Below are 21,425 nucleotides of genomic sequence, written 5' to 3' on the forward strand. Positions count from 1 at the left end.
AGGAGACAGTGATGGCTGCAGGTCGCCTGAGCGCCCACCCCGGCCACGTGCGGCTTCTGTGATGACAGGTCTGAAGGGGCGGGGCCTCAGCCCGCAGTGTGCTGGCCTGGGCTGACTGGATCCGGCCGGAGACGGGGAGCCAGAACCTAAGCCAAAGCGCTAGCTTGCAGGCGCCCGAACCTGGAAAATGGAGTACAAGAGAATGGTCATGTTCCAGGTCTTGGGCGAGTTCTTGCGATTGGCCACCAGACGGCAGCCCACCAGGCTCCCCCGTCCCTGGGATTCTCCAGGCAAGAACACTGGAGTGGTTGCCATTTCCTTCTCCAATGCATGAAAGTGAAAAGTGAAAGCGAAGTCGCTCAGTTGTGTCCAACTCTTCGAGACCCCAGGGACTGCAGCCCACCAGGCTCCTCCGTCCATGGGATTTTCCAGCTCATCAACTAGTTATGGCACATGGGCTCAGTAGTTGCAGCATGAAAGCTTCCAGAATGCGCAGGCTTCAACAGTTGTGGCACACGGGCTTAGTTGCTCTGCACCATGTGGGATCTTAGTTCCCGGACCAGAGAATGAACCCCTGTATCCCGCATTTCAAGCTGCCATTTTGGAGCGGTCCACAGGACAAGGAGCTGGGACCAGCCAGTGCCAGTAGGGAGCTGAGGCTCTCTGTTCAAGTGCCCAGGAGAAACTGAGACCTGCCAGCAATCATATGGGTGAGCTTGGAAGTGAATCCTTTTGCAGTCCAGCTGGAACTTTGCTTGCAGTCTGTAAGAAACCTTGAACCAGAGGATCTGATTAAGCCATACCCAGATTTCTGACCCACAGAAACTGTGAGATAATATCGAAATTTTTTTTAATTGATAAAGATTTTTTAAATGTTATTGTTCAGTGTTACAGAGGACATATCAGCATATCACTCCCAGTTTGCTGATGGGAAATATGCCTGTGTAGACTTTTGAAGTCAACTTGGTGTATATATTGATAGCACTAAAATATATTTTTTTTAAATAAAAAAGTTTTAATTGAAAAAAAAAAAAAAATCTCCCCTTTCAGCCTTCAGAAACACTAGGGGCGAGGCCCCGTCCCATCAACTTTCTGACCATCTTTTTCTTCCACACCCCGTCCAAGGCCTTTCTCAGGAGCTGCCCCTTGGAAATATCTGTCAGGTTCCTAACATCTTTGAAATCGGAACTATTAACAACCACCTACATCCAAAGATTACTGTGAAGCCTCAACGAAACGAGCGTGGACATCTCGCGCTTGCACTACCGACTAAAGGAAACCCACACCAGCCGAGTCCACGCCACCTGCAGACTACAGCGGCGGCACCCGGGAGCAGCCGGGCGCAGGCGCAGTGACTGCCAGGCCACGCCCCCTACTCTTCCGGCCACGCCCCCTACTCTTCCGAGCCGGCCAATGGGAGGCGGTGGTCAGGAGGCGGCCGCGCGACTTCAGAGGGTCCTCTCAGCCTTCCTCAGCCACGCCGCGGACCGAAAGGCGTGTCGTCACCAAAAGCGCGCCGGAAGTGCGAGTTGTGCAGCTCGTCGCAAGCTCTGAGGGGAGGAAGTTGGCCTCGGAAAGACCTGGGCTGTGTGGGCCAGGCCGCGGGCGGCAGCGGTGGTGGCTCCTTTCACAACTGAGGGCCGCGCGATGGGAGACGAAATGGATGCCGTGATCCCTGAGCGGGAGATGAAGGTCAGGCGTTGGCCAGGGCCTCCCACCCTTTCTTAATCCTGGTATTTCCTTGGCGCCTCCCTGACCCGGGAAGCGCCGGGTGTCCGCTACCCCGTCTCCTGAGTGAACGGTGTGTGGAGATGCAAATTCTCGTTACCGCGTCCTGGAGCGCTCTGCTGTGCAGCCGGCGTGAAAGCCCGGTGGAATGTACTTTCCGCGTTCCCTGTTGGTCTTGTGCGAGCCTCCGGAGTTATCGTAGTTGCTTTAATGTGGTCGTCGGAGTATGGGAATAACTGTTGTTTATTGAGCGTTTACTTGCATACCAGGCACTGGTAACTATCATAGCGGCCCTAGGAAGTACTTGTTAATGCAAAGGAGCAAATAGAGGCTCGGAAAGTAACTTACCCAAAGCCGCCTTTGACAGGCGGACTGAAATCTAGGTTGTTGTGAGCAGTTTTAAATATTCTCTCTCCTCTGTCGCTGAACTAGTTCAAGCCTGTAACGCAGGCTTGCCTAGCGCAGAGCAGGGATCATCCCTTATCCTACAGGAGTTTTTGTTGTGTTTTTGTTGTGTTTAGTCGTTTCCGACTCCTTGGGACCCCATGGACTGTAGCCCCCCGGGATTCCCCTGTCCATGGGATTTCTCAGCCAAGAATACTGGAGTGGGTTGCCAAGCCCTCCTCCAAGGGATCTTCCTGACTCACGAATTGAACCCATGTTTGCCACCTTGAAGGCAGATTCTTTACTGTCTGAGCTACCAGGGAAGCCCACAAGTCCTTTAATTAACTAGAACTGGAGACCGTTTTTGATACTGGAAATCCTCTTGAAGTCAGGAAACGAGAGGACGAGATGATCCAAATCTCAGCTCAGTTCAGTCACTCGAGCATGTCCAACTCTTCGACCCCATGGACTGCAGCACTGCCAGGCTTCCCTGTCCATCACCAACTCCCAGAGCTTGCTCACACTCATGTCCATAGACAGGAAATATTAATAAGTCATGGGAAGATTTTAGGCATTTGGACAACGACTCACCGAAATGCATTAGGAAGTAGTATAGTAATCCATACCGTGTTAAGAGTAGAAGTCTCTTCTTGAGAGTCTCTGCCAAGGGTGACCAACCCAATGAGAGTGTGCCCTGTTCTTCATGTAGGTTGGGGGCAGAAGGATAAAAAGGTCTTAGAACCACAGACACAGAAAATGGTGGTCTCCCATTGAGTTTCTGATTACCAACACCCAGAAGTTATCAGGATGAGAATTAACAAAAAACTGAAAACTTTATGGTGCTGGAGAAGACTCTTGAGAGTATCTTGGACAGGAAGGAGATCAAACCAGTCAATCCTAAGGGAAATCAGTCCTGAACATTTATTGGAAGAACTGACGTTGAAGCTGAAGCTCCAATACTTTGGCCACTTGATGCGACTGACTCATTGGAAAAGACCCTGATGCTGGGAAAGACTGAGGGCAGGAGGAAAAGGGGGCGACAGAGGATGAGATGGTTGGATGACATCACTGATTCAATGGACATGAGTTTGAGCAAGCTCCGGGAGTTGGTGATGGACAGGGAAGCCTGGCATGCTGTAGTCCATGAGATCACAAACAGTCAGACACGACTGAGCGACTGAACTGAGCTGAACTATGGTCTCACCTGGAAAGCCGTGTGAATTTCTGATCACCATACGCAGTTGGAATTAAGAAGATTATTTCAATTAATCTTTTACTAAATATGTTTAAACATCACATCCAAGGAAATTAGTATGTGGGGATCCTGTAGAAAACACCATGTAGTGTAGTGTAGTGAAAGGTGCTCAGTCATGTCCGACTCTTTGTGACCCTAAGGACTATATAGTCCATGGAATTCTCCAGGCCAGAATACTGGAGTGGGTAGCCTGTCCCTTCTCCAGGGGATCTTTCCAACCCGGAGATCGAACCCAGGTCTCCCATATTGCAGGCGGATTCTTTATCACCTAAGCCACAAGGGAAGCCATAGGAAACAACATAAAGGTACACAAATGAAGGCTGAGAAAGGCTGTCTTTGGTTTTTATGTCTTTTAGAGTGTAAGCAAAAGGAGATTTACATTCTTTTCACTAAAACCTTGATTTAAAGATAGGTTTAGAATTGAAGGGGAAAAAATATGTATAGTACAACTTAATGTGTGCATGCTCAGTTGCATCCAGCACTTGCAAGTCCATGGACTGTAGCCCACCAGGCTCCTCTTTCCATAGAATCTTCCTTGCAAGAATATTGGAGTGAATTGGCATTGCCTCCTCCAGGGGATCTGCCCCACCCAGGGATCAAACCCGCCACACAGTCCTTACTCTCAGGGTAATATATATTTTTCTGTACCAGAATATGACGGGTAATCTAATGTCCTGTTTTCCCTGAAATGATCTTGTTTTGACCCTGCACCATAGGATTTTCAGTTTAGAGCACTGAAGAAAGTGAGAATCTTTGATTCTCCTGAGGAGTTGCCCAAGGAACGCTCAAGTCTGCTTTCTGTGTCCAACAAATACGGCCTGGTCTTCGCTGGTGGAGCCAATGGGTTGCACGTTTTTTCTACTAAAAATCTTCTTATTCAGAATAAACCGGGAGATGATCCTAATAAGATAGGTAAGTTACTTGGTTTATGTTGCATGATAGAGAGAGGAGCACAGTGAAGTGCTAGTGTCATTTGCTTCCCAAGTTTTACATAGTAAAAGTAAAACTACTGTTAGTCCTGAGGTTGATCCCCAAGAAGAGGAAGTGCTGGATGGCAAGCCTTCCTGGGTATTCTCTCTGGTCCTTTGTATTTCTCTTCGGGTGACTTGTTCCTCTGAACCCAGAGGGAAGAACGGCTTACCATTGTTCCACACATTTTATTTTTGTTCAGTTCAACTTGGATTCTGGCTCTCTAGGAGAAGAATTTTGCTGCATGGCCTTTTAGTTGTCACAACAGCATCATCCAAACAAATGGGAATGTTTGGAGCATTGTTGCAAAAATATGGTACAGTACTATTTTCAACCAGGGCTCTAGCCACAGTTGGTTTCCCCAGGCCGTATGAGGGAGAGTCCCTACAATACTCAGTGAAGCATTAGCCATCTATAAGAAAGCTGCAGTTCTTCTGCACAACTTGGTGTCGGGGTATGTGTGTGTATGTTTATGTAGATGCAAAAATGATTTCACATAGACCTGAATAGAGAGAGTTTGTGGCTTTTGCTTCGAACATTCCATCTTCTGCTCTGTGTTTTTTTGTTTTCAGTTGATAAAGTTCAGAGCTTGCTGGTTCCTATGAAATTCCCAATACATCACCTGGCCCTGAGCTGCGATAACCTCACACTGTCCGTGTGCATGATGTCCAGTGAATATGGTTCCATTATTGCTTTTTTTGATGTTCGCACATTCTCGAATGAGGTAAGCTGCTGGCAAACTCTAGGGACCTAAGAAGAGCGCCTGGTATTGAATCATAACCCAGAAGTTCCTGGTTGACCTTTGAGTTCTTTTTCTAGATTTGAATTACGGTTTTTAAGAGGTCCTTAATTATAGAATCATTAATCAAGATCTTTGAGATAATTGGGACTTCAGGAAATTATTTTGTAACACCATCTGCCCCAGGGTGCTGCCATTTCTCATTTACACTTGAGACAGCCAGGGCCCAGGGGTCCCTAAGTGACTTGCCTGAGGCCACAGTTAGTAGACAGTGTCAGAAGTTCCTGCATGCTAGGTTTCTGGCCTCCTACTGCAGCGTTCTTCCATTCCAGGCTGCTTAGTAGTGGTAATAGGCAGTAAGATCGAGTGTTTATATTGCCTGCGTGCCAGGCCCTGGCTAGTGCTTTGCATGCCTTGTTTTCATTCATGCCTGCCCCTCTTGGCTCTATACTAGCCTTGTACACTTGGTATTATGGTCTTCATCTCAGAGATGGAGAGACAGGCCCAGAGTTCAAGTAACCATCCAAGAGTCCAACAGTACTTGGGGATTTTATTTGTTTGAGGCACTTTTTTTTTTTTAAGTAGAAAGGAATAGCTTTATTCCTTTCCTGGGGAAAGGGGGATGCAGCAGGCTCATGCCCCTGAAAAACCGTGTCTCAACCTGAGGCTTTGATGAGGAGTTTTGTAGCAATGGTTCAACGGTGGGGTTGCTGATAGAAGATTATAGTGTTAAAGGGCCTGCACATCTTTAATCTGGTCTCAGGTGATCTCTCTCTTTTTTTTAAATTTTTTAATTAAACATTTAATTTTGTTTTGGGATATAGCTGATTAGCAATGTTGTGATAGTTTCAGGTGAACAGTGAAGGGACTCAACCATACATATTGAAGCACCTTTTATATCATTAATCTTTCCTTAGCCTTCTACAACAAATCTTTCACTGAGGCTATTTTGGAATTTTGAAGGCTGCTGGGGCTTCTGCATACCAATTAAAATAAGCGCAGTATTTTAAGATGAGCACTCTCTAAAATTCAAGGGCCCAGCACTGTTAAGAAGCAGAGTCTCAGTTTTTATTTTGTATCTGCTCTTTATCGTTTTGCATTTGTGTATTCCGTGTTGAGAGTCCCTCTGAGTATGCTACAATAATTGATGGCCATTTTCAAAATTATGTTAAAATTGTCTGTAACAAATAGACTGTTGTATCGAGCTACAGTTTTTTTTTCATGGTCATGGGGAAAAGCGAACTGTAATTTGAGAAAACTTGCATATTCAGTGATTTTCTTGGACCATTGAAAGTCTCTGTATTTATCTATCTATTTTTGCCTCTGGGCATTTGTTTTAAAAAGGCTAAACAGCAGAAACGCCCATTTGCGTATCATAAGCTCTTGAAAGACGCGGGAGGCTCAGTGATCGACATGAAGTGGAACCCTGCAGTCTCCACCATGGTGGCAGTTTGTGTGGCCGATGGCAGCATTGCAGTCCTGCAGGTCACAGAGACAGTGAAAGTGTGTGCGACCCTTCCTCCCACAGTAGGAGTGACATCTGGTGAGTGCTAAAGTCTGTTACCCTGTAACATGGTAATGGTTGTCTGTTTAAAAATTAATCTCTGAGGAAAAAAGCAAATGGGGCTCTTTGTCATCCTGGTTTTTTGGTAGAAGTGGAGAGTGTGCGTTTTATTTCTGTAGTTACTGTCCTTGAATCCAAATAGCACACATGATTTACCTTCGATGTGCTTGGGTTTTCTGGAGAAATGTTTGGGTATAGAAATGTTTGGTTTAGAACTGTGTTGTTTAAATAATTATTTTGACCTAAAAGATCAGACTCTGAAACAGTCATTTGTACCTTAGGGGGAAAATATTAGAAAATATCCAATAGAAGCAAGAGAAAGATTTCTTGATATTTGAAAACCTTTTCTATCCTCCTTGATTTATCTAAAGACTGGAGTTTTCTGTACTTTACAGCTTTCTGGGCAATACTCCATTGAAAAAGCATTTTTAGCAACTGATTCAATGGCCCAGTAATAAATCACAGTTTGTGTCATCGACATGATGTTTCTTTTTTCGCTTTACCAAGTAAGGATGATCCCACAGTCTTCCATGGACTGACAGAAAGAGGAACACAAAGTGGTAATTGTTGTCATTTAGTCTCTAAGTCATGTTGGACTCTTGTGACCCCATGGATTGCAGCATGCCAGGCTCCTCTGTCCATGGGATTTCCCAGGCAAGAATACTAGAGTGGGTTGCCATTTCCCTCTCCAAGAGATCTTCCTGACCCAGGGATCAAACCTACATCTCCTGTATTGGCAGGTGGATCTTTTAGTGCTAAGCCGCCAGTGAAGCCTGAAGTGGTGATTACATGGCTGTTTTGGTACATATTTCCTGGTTTGCTCCATTTTCTTCTGTTTTTAATTGGTAGCATTCTCTTCTTTACCCAGTGTGCTGGAGCCCCAAAGGAAAGCAGCTGGCTGTGGGGAAGCAGAATGGAACTGTTGTCCAGTATCTTCCTGTAAGTCTTGCCTTGGGCTTCAGAGCATTTTTATCAAATAACTGTTCTGGGCTTGATTTGGGAGTATCTTTGCTGTTTTTTTCTATTAAAATATAATTTATGTTCATTGCAACAAATCTGTACACAAGAGAATGCAGGAAGGAGTTGTCACGTGTCCACTCTATCATCCTTTCCCTGTGGTCTTCCAGAGATAACATTCATGAATACTCTTCAGTATAAATTGGCAGAGAATCCGTGTATGTCTGATCAGACCTGAAGAGAAGGAGAGGCTCGTGGGCAGTGCCAAGGCCTGTGATGATGTGTATTCCCCCTGTTCTCTGCAGGGTACAGAGTGGTGAATGGGTGGAATAGGTTTGATGTTCTGTTTCTTCTTTATCATCACCAAAAGTCATTACATGAAATTTGGTACATGTTCTTTTAGGGCATTAGCCTGTAAAGCGATAATACAGTTGTTGGATTTGTGGTCTGGGGATTGTTTTGTTTGACACTGTTTTTTTCAAATCTCTTTCAGACTTTGCAGGAAAAAAAAGTAATTCCTTGTCCTCCATTTTATGAGGCAGATCATCCCGTCAGAGGTAACACATCTGCTTTTCTTACTAGGCTAACGTCTAATGAGGCATCGTCTGTAGTGCAGAAATGGTAGACCATGTGAGGTGCCTGCATACCGGCTCAGGAAAGTGGTGGTGCCTCCTGTGTGAAAACTGTTGTTATTTCAGTTAGCTAATTAGGTCTCAGTCCCTGGGATGGGAAGATCTCCTGGAGAAGGAAGTGGCAACCCACTCCAGCCTCCTTGCCTGGGAAATGCCATGGACAGAGGAGCCTGGTGGGTTACAGTCCGTGGGTGGCAGAGGTGAACACGACTACATGACCGAGCACAGCATACACACACAGTTAAGTCACTAGAGCAGTAATTCTCTGGTAGATACCTGTGTCACTTGGTAAATGACATTAAATGGATCCTGATATATATATATATATATATATATATATATATATATATTTTAATTAGAATTCTTGATTATTTGCCTTGATTATCATCTCCTGGGGGGAAAATACCACTCTGGAGTGAATTTGGGCTTTTTGAGTCTTCGTGAATTATATTTAGTGAAGTCTGGACCTTTTTAAAAGTTATAGTAGTTGGATATTTGTTTATCTATGAGCTGATAATTTTATAATGTACAGGGGTTATTCCAAGCACAAAGGTGGTTTATTAGGATGTGTGTCTTTCAGTTCTGGACGTTCTGTGGATCGGTACATACGAATTCACGATAGTGTATGCCGCGGCGGATGGGACCTTGGAAACAGCTCCAGATGTGGTGATGGCTCTGCTCCCGGTACGTGTGTGAAAGGGGTGTCTTGATTATTTGAGAACTGTGGAAGTCTTCTAATAAAGTTAGAGGCTCTAGGCTTCACCCTCCTTTCCTTACTGGCAGTGGTACCACTTGAGGTGTGAGATTTTAATGCTGCACTAGCGGCCTGAGGACCAGCATGGTGGTGTCCACTTAGAACACAATCTATTGTTGAGTCACATGGTGAAAAAATCCTAAAACTTTACGTTGCAAACTGTGAGTTGTGATAGGTGTTAATCTGATGAAGACATTTTAGAAAAGCAAGAAAATACCTTGATTTTCAAAATTCATTCACTTACTCAGCAACTGAACAACAAAGTGTGTCAATATGCAGTGGTACCATTTTTAATCTTTGCCAATCTGATATGAGAAAAAAGTGCCTCGTTTTTATTAACTCATTTGGGTTCCTGACAATATCAAATTTTAAAAATAAGTTTGTTAAGATGCCTTATTTCAAGATTAAGATTTTCTGTTCCCAGGGATAATATTAACACTAGCTTTGCTGAGTACCATTTATGTTCCGTGTACTAGATTAGAAACTTTCTACATATCCTTTCATATCTCACTTAAAACAGCCTTGGATGTAGATTTTTTAGGTCCATCATCTGTTGTTGCTGTTCAGTCTCTGAGTCGTCTCTGACTCTGCGACTGCTTGGACTGCAGCACGCCAGGCTTCCCTGTCCTTCACCGTCTCCTGGAGCTTGCTCAAATTCATGTCCGTTGAGTCGGTGATGCCATCCAACCATCTAACCCTCTGATGTCCCCTTCTCCTGCCTTCGATCTTTCCCACCATGAGGGTCTTTTCTAGTGAGTTGGCTCTTGGCATCAGTTGGCCAGAGTATTGGAGCTTCAACTTCAGCATCAGTCCCTCCAATGAATATTCAGGATTGATTTCCTTTAGGTGTAGGTCCATCATACATAGGAGAAAACATTATCAGAGAAGTTGAGTAATTTATCCATGCTGAAGTGACAGACAAGTTTGAATTCAGTTTGGTCAGTGTTTCCATTCTTTGTATTGCTCAGTGTTGTCTTTATGGTGTCTCTGTGTATTTTCTTTTTTTTTTTTTTTGAGTATATTTTCTCATAAAACTTAAAGGATTTTATCTTTTGAGATTCTTAACTTTGTAGAATTAAAGAAAAATCACCCATGAGATTTTTTTTTTTCTCATTATGTTCAATGTAGAAAAAAGAGGAAAAGCACCCTGAGGTGTTTGTGAACTTCATGGAGCCCTGTTACGGCAGCTGTACCGAGAGGCAGCATCATTACTACCTCAGCTACATTGAAGAGTGGTGAGCTGTGGACCAGGGAGGGCACACCTGAGTCGCTTGGTCCTGCTTGTTCTGTCTCCTCTCTGTCAGAGAGGGGAATAGAGGTTGGAGGTGCCCTAAACATATGCTCAGCTCATGTTGGATAATGCTTTTCTGACTACTACATCTGTTTCCCCAGTCTTGAATTATATAGCTCAAATACACGCTAAACTTAACCCCATTTTCTCAATAACTCCACTGATGACTTAAGAAAATACAGCTATTTAAGGAACACATTAAAAGTTGCCCTATGAGCTGAAGTGTCCCGTTGAAAGATGGATTACTTGAAACAAACCTCTTCCTTTAGTTAGGTTGTTCTCTCCACAGGGTGGTATATTTATTGGGATCTGAATTGATTCTGTAGTGTCTCTCCTTTGTGTTAAGTTAGGAGACAGTTGGCTGAGTCTCCAGGCCTCTGACCTATGGACTAAAAAGTAAAGCTTTACGTCCAAAATCTTACCTTCAACGAGGTGGAAAAGCTTGCCTTTCTCCTTGACATCTAGAGGGAAGCTTTGTAGGTGTCACCACTGACTCAAGTCAAGCTACAGCTGTTGCCATTTGAATTTAATGGCCTTCTGGTTTTATTCTTTGAAGGGATTTAGTGCTGGCAGCATCCGCAGCTTCCACAGAAGTTAGCATCCTCGCGAGACAAAGCAGCCAGGTAAACATTTCTCTTTTGTCACTTTTATGTGATGATGTTCTGAGAGAGATTTTGGAGGGGTTTAACCGTGAGGTTAAGATTTAGATGATGTCACACTCCTTTTATTGAGTTTCTGGATGAGAGCACAGCTTAAAAAAGCTGTGGACCAAATGGCTTGGATATTGTGTTGGACAAACTTGGGTGTTGAATTTAGCAGTTCCTTCAGTGTTACCTGAAGCCCTCTGTTTGTTTCCACCCTCCATGAATACATCATAACCATAGTCGTAATCAAATGTATTCCAATAGGAGTGTACCTGGGTGTGTAGGAGGCTTTTTCTGCTTTGTTCTGTTTAACTGTCTTTATTTTCCCCTTATTACTTGAATCTGCCTCTTCTATTCAGTTAACTATAACCCATTCTTGACTATGGAAGAGAGGCATGCAAGTCAAACCAAACTGTGACTCTTCAGAAATACTTTCTGTTTGGAAAACCACCAGAAAGCTGAAAGCATCTGTGTAGACAAGCCCCCATCTCCCTGCTTCTGCTCTGTGCTCCTCGCAGGCCGAAGCGGGCTGTGGTCGTCATGGTGCGCCACCTTTATTGTGCAGAGTGACTGCACAGGAGACCCAGCTCCTCAGCTGGAAACTTTCTTTTTTAAAAGTCTGCCTGGAATTTGAAAATGTTCTGTGCATCCAGTGCACAGGTACATATGCCTCTTCAACCAGTCAACATTTATCCATCCTTCTCAGAGTGGCAAGGTGGCCCACCATAAGTGCTTAGCTCTCAGAGTCCAGCACTCTTGAGTTGCTGCTCTTGGATTAACTTCAGTAACAATCTCCTGATAGCACAAGTATTTTATGTATTCACACATTAAAAAACACTTTGATTTTTACTTTTTATCAAAGTAATTTATGTTCATGGTTGAAAAGTCAAGTAGTGGAAAAGGGCTTATACGTGAAAAATCCTATTCTGTCCTGGTCTGTCCTGATCTCTAAAAGAGACCACTTTTAACTTGTGGTCTCTCTCTCTTAATGGTTACCTCCTTATCCCAAAATAATACTCTTATTGCATCACTAGTTATTGATTGTTAACTTTAAATTATTGGCCATTATGGCAAATGAAGATTTAGCTCACATGTGGCCTTCAGACTCCCCCGTCCTTCCTTTCAATATTATTAAAGCACTGTTTTAGTCTCTTCTACTTTTTATCTTTGAACTTCAAGTGATCATTTTTTACTTTCAATTCTTATGCTTTTACCATGTACCATCTCTTATGATCTACTGAGCTGTACCATCTCAGTACCCACCTTTGCCTTGAGACTCCCACCTTTAAGCTTTTGTGACCTGCGTCTCATATTCCACAAAATCAAAGCTGATATTGGTTGTATTTTGCCCTATAGTGATTAGCAAGCCTTCTTTGTTTTGTGTATTGTTGTTACATTGCCAATTGTTTTTCAAAGTTGGAACCCGTTTTGTTTACTAACGTTATTGTGAATGTGACTGTTCACTTCATGCCTAAGGCTTGGACCATGATTATGTTTTCTTTCCTGAACAGTTTTTTTGTTTTTCTGTTTCTCATTGATCATTATTCCTTCTTTGATTCATGCTGCCCAGTTTTGGTCAGCATTGAAAGTTAGACAAAATGTCCGTGATTTTTAAAAACCAGGAGTCATTTTGTTGTAGGGCATGGATCCCACTCTAGCAAACGTGAGCCAGAGGGGAGTTTGTTGGAAAGATGTGGTGGTTTCTCAAGGAATCCAGTGGCAGGAAAGTTGACCAGTGTGAGGAAGTACTCTGAGAACTAGGAAGGCAAGAGCTGAGGCCACCTTCTGTCTGTGGTCAGGTGAGCGCAGGGCGCCTGTCAGCTTCCCAGGCTGTGTGCTCACCCCCGCAGCCATTGTCGCCTGGCGCTCCTGGGCCCAACCCAGGTTCCTCAGGGAAGCTGCTGACTGACTCCACGCAGCCATTAGATGGTCCCACTGTGTTAGGAGTCCGCTTGGATGTGGTGGAAGACATGTCAGAGAACGTTCGTGACAGTGATATTTGTTCACCAGACAGGAGCTTTGTACACCAGCAACAGATAGAAAGACTTGGAAAAGGAACCCCTTGCTTCCTGGGTGGTTCATAGCTTTTAGACTATGTTTCCAGATTTTAGAGTCCCAGAGAATGCAATACTAAACCAAGTGAGTTCCCTTTTTCTCCTCTCCTATTTGAACAGTGCTGGAGAAAGCTCTAACCAACATGGTATCTTCTACTTGTTCTTTTTTCCAGAATAATTGGGAATCTTGGCTGTTGGAGGATTCTAGTCGAGCTGAACTGCCTGTGACAGACAAGAGTGATGATTCCTTGCCCATGGGAGTTGCCATAGATTACACTAACCAAGTGGAAATCACCATCAGTAAGTATAGTCTGACATAGCTAAGCTACATGCAGAAATAGTCTTCTTCCCATCATGGTTAGTATTCAAATCCAGCTCTACGTTTTCACGATAGAACTTGCTCTGCCATGCGCTTTCCGCTTGTCGTAACATGTCTCTATGTGAAGAGTGAGATGTACAGAGTGCACTGTACCACACTCATCTGATCTGAGTGGATATTCATTGACCAAGGTCACATACTCTGTGTGTCTGTGTATCAGGTGCCTGTGTCTGTAAGAATATGGCTAAAGTACAGAACACCGACTGCATCGCCTGTTTCTTTGCCCCTTCCAGTTTCCCAGGGCCTCCCTGGCAGGTGGTGTATCCCAATACTTGGTTCAGTGGCTTGGATAAGAAAATGGAGGCCTCAAGCACAGACTTCCAAATGGGGCCCGAGCATGTGCTCTGAGTCTGTCTTTTCCCCTGCTGCGTCTTGGCGGGGCTGCAGTCCCATGAAATGTGAAAGTGAGAAAAGACGTATTCTTTCTGACAAATCTAGAGAACAAGCTAGTGGGTACGAGTGGGGAGAGGCACGTGGGGAGGAGCACTGCAGGAGTGGAGGAGTAGGCGGTACAAACTGTTGGGTGTGAGGCAGACTACAGGGAGCAAGTGTACGTAGCCAGTGTCTGGTAATAACTAAATGGAGTGTAACCTTTAAAAATTGTATTAAAAATTAAGAGAATTAAACAAAAAAAAGAGCCAAGGAGACAATATAGTGAAAAGGCAGCAGGATGGAATGGAAAAAAAATTTACAAAGCATATATCTGATAAGGGGTTAATACCCAAAATATATAAGGAACCCATGCAATTCAATAGCAAAACAAAATAAATAACCTGATTAGGAAATGGGCAGAGGACCTGAATAGACATTTTTCCAAAGAAAGCATACAGATGGCCAACGTATATGAAAAGGTGCTCGACATTACTAATTACCAGCATAGGGAACTCTGCTCAATACTCTATAATGACGAAATGGGAAAACGATCTAAAAAAGTGGATGTGTGTATATGCGTGTGTGTGTGTGTGTGTGTGTGTGTGTGTGTGTGTGTGTAGTGTGTATATGACTGATTCACTTTGCCATACAGCAGAAACTAATGCAATGTTATAAATGAACTATGCTCCAATAAAAACTTTTTAAAAAGTTTTCACCACACACTCAAAATGGTAACTACATGAGCTGATCAATGTGTTTATTAGCTTGACTGTGGTAGCCATTTCACAGTATGTGTGTCCTTCAAATCATGTTATATACATCTTAAGTACATAGCAATTTTTATTTGTCAGTTTTATATGAATAAAACTGGGACTGTATATATATATATATTTTTTTTTTTTAAAAAGGCATATACTATGTGCCTCATTTTAGAGAGGTATCCGCGTCAGGCACCACTGAGTTCCTTGTCCTTTTCCTGACCAGGTTGTTTGGTCTGATTCGCTCAGTTACTTTTGATTCTCACAAAGACTTAATTGACAAAATACATGCTTATCATTCAACTGTGAAGGACTATAAAGTAATTGGACTCACTTTTCTGTGTCCTTCAGTGTGATTTCCCCAAGAGTCTCTGTCATTTTTCCTGAGACTCCTGTATTGGTTGGGAGAATGCTGCGCCTGTCTCCCTGACACTGGGACACACGTAAAAATCAGAGCTTTGGGAGAATCAGAGCCATTACGCAACTGCTGGTGTTTCTGTGTGCAGCTGGCAGTACACTGGCCGTCTGATCACAGCTCTGCTTTAAAGAGCCGGTTCATAAACGCTGTTTAGGTCCAAATCAGAGCGAACCAACTGCAGCTTGTATACAGATGAGTCCAGTGAAACCCCTTGCACTTCAGGCTGTCTTCACCTCCCGCGCCTGGGCCCTTCCATTGTCTTGGCTCTTCTATTACCTTGGTTTTCTTTTTTAACAGATGAGGAGAAGACTCTTCCACCTGCTCCAGTGCTTATGTTACTTTCAACAGATGGTGTGCTTTGTCCTTTTTACATGATCAATCAAAATCCTGGTGTAAGGTCCCTCCTCAGGACACCAGAGCGGCTCTCACTGGAAGGAGAGCGGCAACCCAAGTCATCAGGTGTGTGCCTCCACTGCCCCCCCACCCTGGTTGTGGCCGAGAGGGGGTCCTGCAGGCTCGAACAGAAGTGTCTGCTGGGACGAATGCTGTGAGGTTGCAAAGTGTTATCACTGTCAGCCAGTCTGTCTCTTCAAGGCAGGACCAGTCTTCACCTTGAACACATGCACATACTTGCTGTCTCACCCCCAAGCTTTATTCGTCAACCTTTACTTTAGAGAAAAAGGAAGCTCAACCTGATGGATCCTGTTAGGTAATTTACTGACAATACCCTGTTGTAAGACCCCATATTATATGATCTGAAACCCAACATGCTTAATGTGAGAAACTGGTTAAGTGACTGTACATCCATACAGTGAAATGCCATGTAACAGTTAAAAATGTTATATTTATTAACAGGGAAAGGGCAGAACATGCCACAAAAGAGTACTACGATCCCTTTTTTTATGAGAAAAATATATACATTAAAAAATGACTTGTAAGATACTAAAATGTAGATAGTGACCACTGCTGGGTGGTGAGAACATGGAAATTTTCTTTTATCTTTGTATTTAATTTTCTTCAGTTCCTCCCCCCGCACACGCCCCCCCCCCCCCCCCCCCAAGGTATCACTTAAGTAATACATGCTTATTGAAGGAAAATTGAAAAAGAAAAAAGCACTTTAGAGCCCATTAGTCATCAAGCAATAGCCAGTCAACATTTGGGTACATATTCTTTATGTCAATAAATGCATACATATAAATGCCAGTCTGCATTTTCAGCATTTTCTCAATGACAGTGACCTGTGAGAACAAAACAAATGTTTTTAGAAGGGCGTTGTTTCATATTTTGGAATTTCACTAGTATTTCTCTTTTTGAATTCTGTGAGTATATAACTAGTAAGCTTTTTCTCTTCTAATACAGTTTTTAAAGCTCATAGTGTAACCAGTTCTATATCTGGTAAGAAGCATGTGGACCAGTGGGTTTGGGTATGGTTGAGAACACTTAAGGGTGTCTTAGCACACTGCCTCCCAGTGCAGAGTGAATTGTACATCGTAAATAGTGCCTCTTGGATACTTGGGCTCCTGTCAGCTGTCAGTGTGACCCCAAGTAATATACTAGGTGCCTTGCATGGACTGTCAGTGCTGTTATGTTGGAAAATCTCCTCACCACAGTGTGTACTCTTGAGTGGTTTCCTTCCATTTAAGTGGTCCTGAGTCCCCTGAACTCCCTATACCCAGTTTCTGGGTCCATATATAATAAGCAGTATGCCCTGTGAAGTCAGGAGCCTGGGGAATGATGTTTGTTTCTTTTTCTTTCCTTTTTTTTTTTTTCCTTGCTTATTTGACTGCATCAGCTCTTTATTTTGGCATGTGAAATCTTCTGTTGCAGCCTACGGTCTCTCCAGTTGAGACACACAGGCTTAGTTACTCTGTAGTATATGAGATCTTAGTTCCCCAATCAGGGATTGAACCTGCACCCCTGCATTGCAAGGAGGGTTCTTTACCACTGAACCACCAGGAAAGCCCCAGGAAGTATTAATAGATGTATTTTATACTTTCAAAGAAGTGAACATTTACTTGGGGTTCTCTATTTTCAGAAAGTGGCATTTTTATGTGCTAAATCACTTCAGTCATGTCCGACTCTTTGAGACCCTATAGACTGTAGCCCACCAGGCTTCTCTGTCCTTGGGGATGCTCCAGGCAAGAATACTGGAGTGGGTTGCTCTGCCCTCCTGCAGGGGGTCTTTCCCAACCCAGGAATCAAACCCGCATCTCTTTTGTCTCCTGCATTGGCAGTGGATTCCTTACCACTAGCGCCACCTGGGAAGCTCAGCATTTTCATGGTTGTATCCTAGGTATTTCATTCTTTTAGATACAGTGAGGATAAACTATCATCTCTGACAGTTTGAAAGAATGAAGCTCTATATATGTTTTGATTGAAAAATACTGCTTTCTTAGTTATTTGGAGAATAATTTTGGAGAATTTAGAGAATTAGCTTGTTTATAGAAAGTTTGGAAAATAGAAAAAATTTTAAACTTGCCTTTTATGGTATTCTCTTCCAGTGTTTTTTCATAAACATCTTTCTTCATAGTTGTGATCATATTATATACATAGTTGATATGCAGTTCTTTTATTTAAATTTTAAGTGTTTTCCAGGTTCTTATGCAATTCTTATGATTTATTTAAGGATGTTTAATATTCTGTTGAATATATTTTACCATTGGGTTGTATTAAATATCTTTTTCATTTTTTAAGTTATTTCATAGGCATTATTCTTAGAATTGGGATTACAAGGTCCATTTTTTATGATTTTTTTGAGACTTAATACTAAAATGTTTTCTCGAAGATTGCTAAATTAGGTACCTGGTAACAAAAAGTTTCAGATTTATTTTACCCTTTCATACCCAGAGGGTTATATGTATTTATCTTTTGATAATTTAGAGAACCAAAGTATGCCTCATTTTTGTTTCTTTGACTAGAGAGAATGTATATGTTTTCTTCCTGTGAATTAGATTCCCAGAATTTATCTGTTAAAGTCTCAGGACTTCCCTGGTATTCCAATGGTTGGGACTCTGTGCTTCCAATACAGGAGGTGTGGGTTCAATCCCTGGTGAGGGAACTAAGATCTCACATGCTTCGAGGCATGGCCAAAAAATTTAAGAAATAAATAAATGAAAAATTTTAAGTCCCCCAGATTTTTGTTGTTGCTTTTCTATTTTTGTTTTTTCATAGTGATTAATTTTTGCCTGATCCAGGGCTGCATTGCTGCGTGGGGTTTTTTCCAGTTGTGGTAAGCGGGGGCTGCTCTTTAGTTACACGGTGCACAGACTTCTCATTGTGGTGACTTCTTTTGTTGTGGAGCCCAGACTGTAGGGCACCAGGGCTTCAGTAGTTGTGGTGCATGGGGTTAGTTGCCCCAAGGAGTGTGGAATCCTCCCAGACTAGGGATGGAACCCATTTGCCCAGCACTGGCAGGCAGACTTAACAACTGGACCATCAAAGAACTCCTCAAAAAGTTTTTAAAAATATCAATTTTTATTTAAAAAATAAAACATATTACTTGTCATCTGCAGATTTTTTTTTCAGTATACCTTTTGGTTGTATGCCTGTTTTTGTACTTAGTCAAATCTTTACCTTTTGTGATTTTGGGGGTCACTTTTAGGTTTATCAGGTTGTTAGGCACTTGGACTTAATTCACTTTTTGCCGCCTTTGTTTTGAGATATAGTTATATATATCCTTTTGTATATCTCAAAACAAAGGAGATATATCTTTGATTAAACTGGAGTTGTTTTAGTGACTATTAAGAGGCATAGGTCTGAGTTCAAGTTTTTTCCTGATAATAAAATATTGCTAAGTGACTTACTTTTCACTGTGACATCGAGAAGTGTGTTTTTTCTTTATTACTCAAGTCGGTGTTTATGAAGTCCTGTTAGTCTAATGTCTTTCTGTATTTTCTTTTTCCTTCAAAGTTTTAGATACCTTGCCATATGGAATGTTTGCTATGGAGAGTTCAACATCAGCTCTCAGTTCTTCTCCCCACTCCTTTTGGAATGAGGACCAATTCTCTCTGGCTTCATTCTCCCACCAGCCCTTTTCCACTTGCTTTCTGTGATGTGGACCTCCACTGTCATGGCGTTAACTTGTCTCTTCCTTTCTCCTCCCTGTGTTTCATTGCAGGAAGTATTCCTACCACCCCCACCTCCCCTCAGGCCCCGCAGAAGCTTGACGTGCCAGCCGCCGCAGCTCCTGCCTCTGTTCTGCCTTCATCACAGGCTGCCCCCGCCTCCCCCTTCTCTTTGCCTTCTGCTGTGTTCTCCTTTGGTTCTCCATCCGTGAAGTCCTCTGGTTCTGTCCCTGGGGAGGCTCCTCCGAGTCCCAGTGGCTCTGGCGGTGCCAAAGCGGCCCTGGCCTCTGGTGCATCGCCCTTCTCTTTTGCTCCTCCTCCTCAAGCCTCGCTGGCGCCCACGCCTGTGGCCTCTCCCATGGCTCCCTCAGCTGCTTCGTTCTCCTTTGGATCGTCGGGTTTTAAGCCTACCCTGGAAAGCACACCAGTGCCAAGTGTGTCAGCTCCAAACGTGGGAATGAAGCCCACCTTCCCACCATCAGCTCCCGCAGTCAAGGTCAACCTTAGCGAAAAGTAAGTAACACTTCAAGTTTGACAGGTAGAAATATCGCTGGTTTTTCACTTACATGTGGGATCCTAGTTCCCTGACCAGGGATCTAGGTTCCCCGCGTTGGAAGGCAGATTCTTAACCACTGGACCACCAGGGAAGTCCTACGTGTATCTTATTTTTTCACTTCTGTACCTGCTTGTTTTGTTCTCACCACCAGAATATAAGCCTCTTGAGAGAAGTATCCCTTATACTTTGTAACCTTTTGCATAATTGCCATTGAGTGTAAATACTACCAACTTCCCCCTCCACTCTTCTGTATTTTCCCTTGTTACTTGGGAATGTGGAGGGGATGCCAGCTGCTGTCATTGTTGATATTAAATTGTCATGCAGCTGCTTCATTCTGAAGGTTGCCTAGTATTCCATTGTGTAACACCATGATTTATTTCACTAGTATCTGATGCTGTATAGTTATATTGTTTACAGACATTTGATCTTGTAGGTGAAACTTACTTCCCCTTCCTAATAGACCGTCAGCATCCCAGAGATAGTGACCTGCTCTCATCTTCCATTCTCCTTCCCCAGAGATGATCATCCCACGAGTCCTCAGAAATTTCCTTGACAAAGGGAGGGTACTAAACTCTCCGCAGTCCAATTGAGTCCCACCTTCTTTTTTCACTCAGCCTGATAGGATAGACAGTAAATGTTTTACATCATGATAAACTTAGTTTTGTCATCATGTTAAATATGTATTTGATATTTTCATTTCAAATAAGCAGATGATTAATGTTTCCATGGAGCCTTCACCTTTTGTAAGAAATAGCTAAACATTTGCACTTCCTTAAGGCAGAAGAGTCTAGGAAGTTACCTTTTGATGATCACTCGTGACTGTTGAGAAGAGTCCCACAGCAGCAGGCTCTTCTGATCCGCTTGGGCTGCCATTTTCAGGTTCACGGCTGCAGCCGCCTCGGCTCCTGTTCACCACTCGCAGAGCACACCCGCGATGCCGCCCTTCTCCTCGGCCTCCAGGCCGGCTTCCTCTGGACCTGTCGGCCACCCCGCGCCCCTCTCGGCGTCATCCAGTTCCTTGTCATCCAAGTCAGCCACTCCGTCGGCATCGGGTATGATTTTAGGCAAACAGCTTCAAAGCTCAGTCCCAAATTCCCAGATTAGCATTTCTCTAAGTTATTTAAAAATCCTAGCCAACATAGCTGGACTGGATTCCTTTTTCTTGCTTCCTGTAACTCACACTGAAGTCCAATGGCTTTTGTACTCCGATTTGGAAAGATTCGTAATGGCTTCAGTGCTTGTCTCTGTTTTGTGGGGCATTTATCTTCACGCAGAGCTTGCCCTCCGTGGAGGTCAGTCACTAGGCAAGTCTTGAAGGCACATAGATGATAAGGAACCTGCAGTGGCTTTCTGCTTATTTCCTTTGGTGACTGTACTGGATTTTCACACTCAGCCCTACCATAAGCAGATTTTGTGATAGTGGTTATATCCAAGTTGAAGTGCGTTATACAGCTCCATGAGCAATTGTACCCAGCCTGTCTTTTTTTTCTTTCAAACCTCGGAAAGGCTGCATATTATAAACTGAATACCATTCCTTTCCCTGAAAGTCAACATGATCTACTTCCTCTATGTCTTTCTTTTTTAAATATGAATTTATAGTTTGGTGATCTTGGATTTCTTTTTCTTTTTTTAAAAGAATTAACCTGACCTAAAAATTAACAAGCCGTTCGTCTTTTCACATCTCTTTACAGTTTAGGGTAGAAGAAATGTACCACATCGCATGTACACTTTCTCCCTGTCTGCTGCTCACCACCCACATCTCCCTACCGCCATTGGCGTTATTTAATTCTTAACAGTTTGGTGGCTCCTGGATCGTTGGGTTGTACTCTCGACCCACTGGGGGAGTCCCCTCCCTCACTGCTTAATCAGGTTCTCTGGAGATGAGGCTTGGGTACAAGTTTTTGGTG

At 43.3% G+C, this 21,425-nt stretch overlaps 1 protein-coding gene across 4 annotated transcripts in view; it reads left to right on the top strand.

Annotated features, from left to right (window-relative positions):
* The first annotated feature begins 1,514 nt into the window (after window positions 1–1,514).
* The window catches only part of NUP214 (nucleoporin 214), an 85,328-nt gene continuing 65,417 nt past the window's right edge, over window positions 1,515–21,425 (top strand). For 3 of the 4 annotated variants that reach the window (XM_020875551.2, XM_020875552.2, XM_070454765.1), the window contains exons 1-13: window positions 1,515–1,692; window positions 4,084–4,279; window positions 4,909–5,060; window positions 6,420–6,618; window positions 7,508–7,578; window positions 8,090–8,153; window positions 8,809–8,912; window positions 10,111–10,217; window positions 10,830–10,896; window positions 13,145–13,271; window positions 15,196–15,357; window positions 19,016–19,475; window positions 20,398–20,570. In XM_020875551.2, the coding sequence (XP_020731210.2) occupies window positions 1,648–1,692; window positions 4,084–4,279; window positions 4,909–5,060; window positions 6,420–6,618; window positions 7,508–7,578; window positions 8,090–8,153; window positions 8,809–8,912; window positions 10,111–10,217; window positions 10,830–10,896; window positions 13,145–13,271; window positions 15,196–15,357; window positions 19,016–19,475; window positions 20,398–20,570 (1,927 nt within the window). In that variant the 5' untranslated portion in view covers window positions 1,515–1,647. The remainder of the gene's footprint in view (window positions 1,693–4,083; window positions 4,280–4,908; window positions 5,061–6,419; window positions 6,619–7,507; window positions 7,579–8,089; window positions 8,154–8,808; window positions 8,913–10,110; window positions 10,218–10,829; window positions 10,897–13,144; window positions 13,272–15,195; window positions 15,358–19,015; window positions 19,476–20,397; window positions 20,571–21,425) is intronic. The other variant, XM_020875553.2, reaches the window with a different exon arrangement.

The sequence above is a fragment of the Odocoileus virginianus genome, chromosome 2 (genome assembly GCF_023699985.2).
Source record: "Odocoileus virginianus isolate 20LAN1187 ecotype Illinois chromosome 2, Ovbor_1.2, whole genome shotgun sequence".
NCBI classification, from domain to species: domain Eukaryota; kingdom Metazoa; phylum Chordata; class Mammalia; order Artiodactyla; family Cervidae; genus Odocoileus; species Odocoileus virginianus.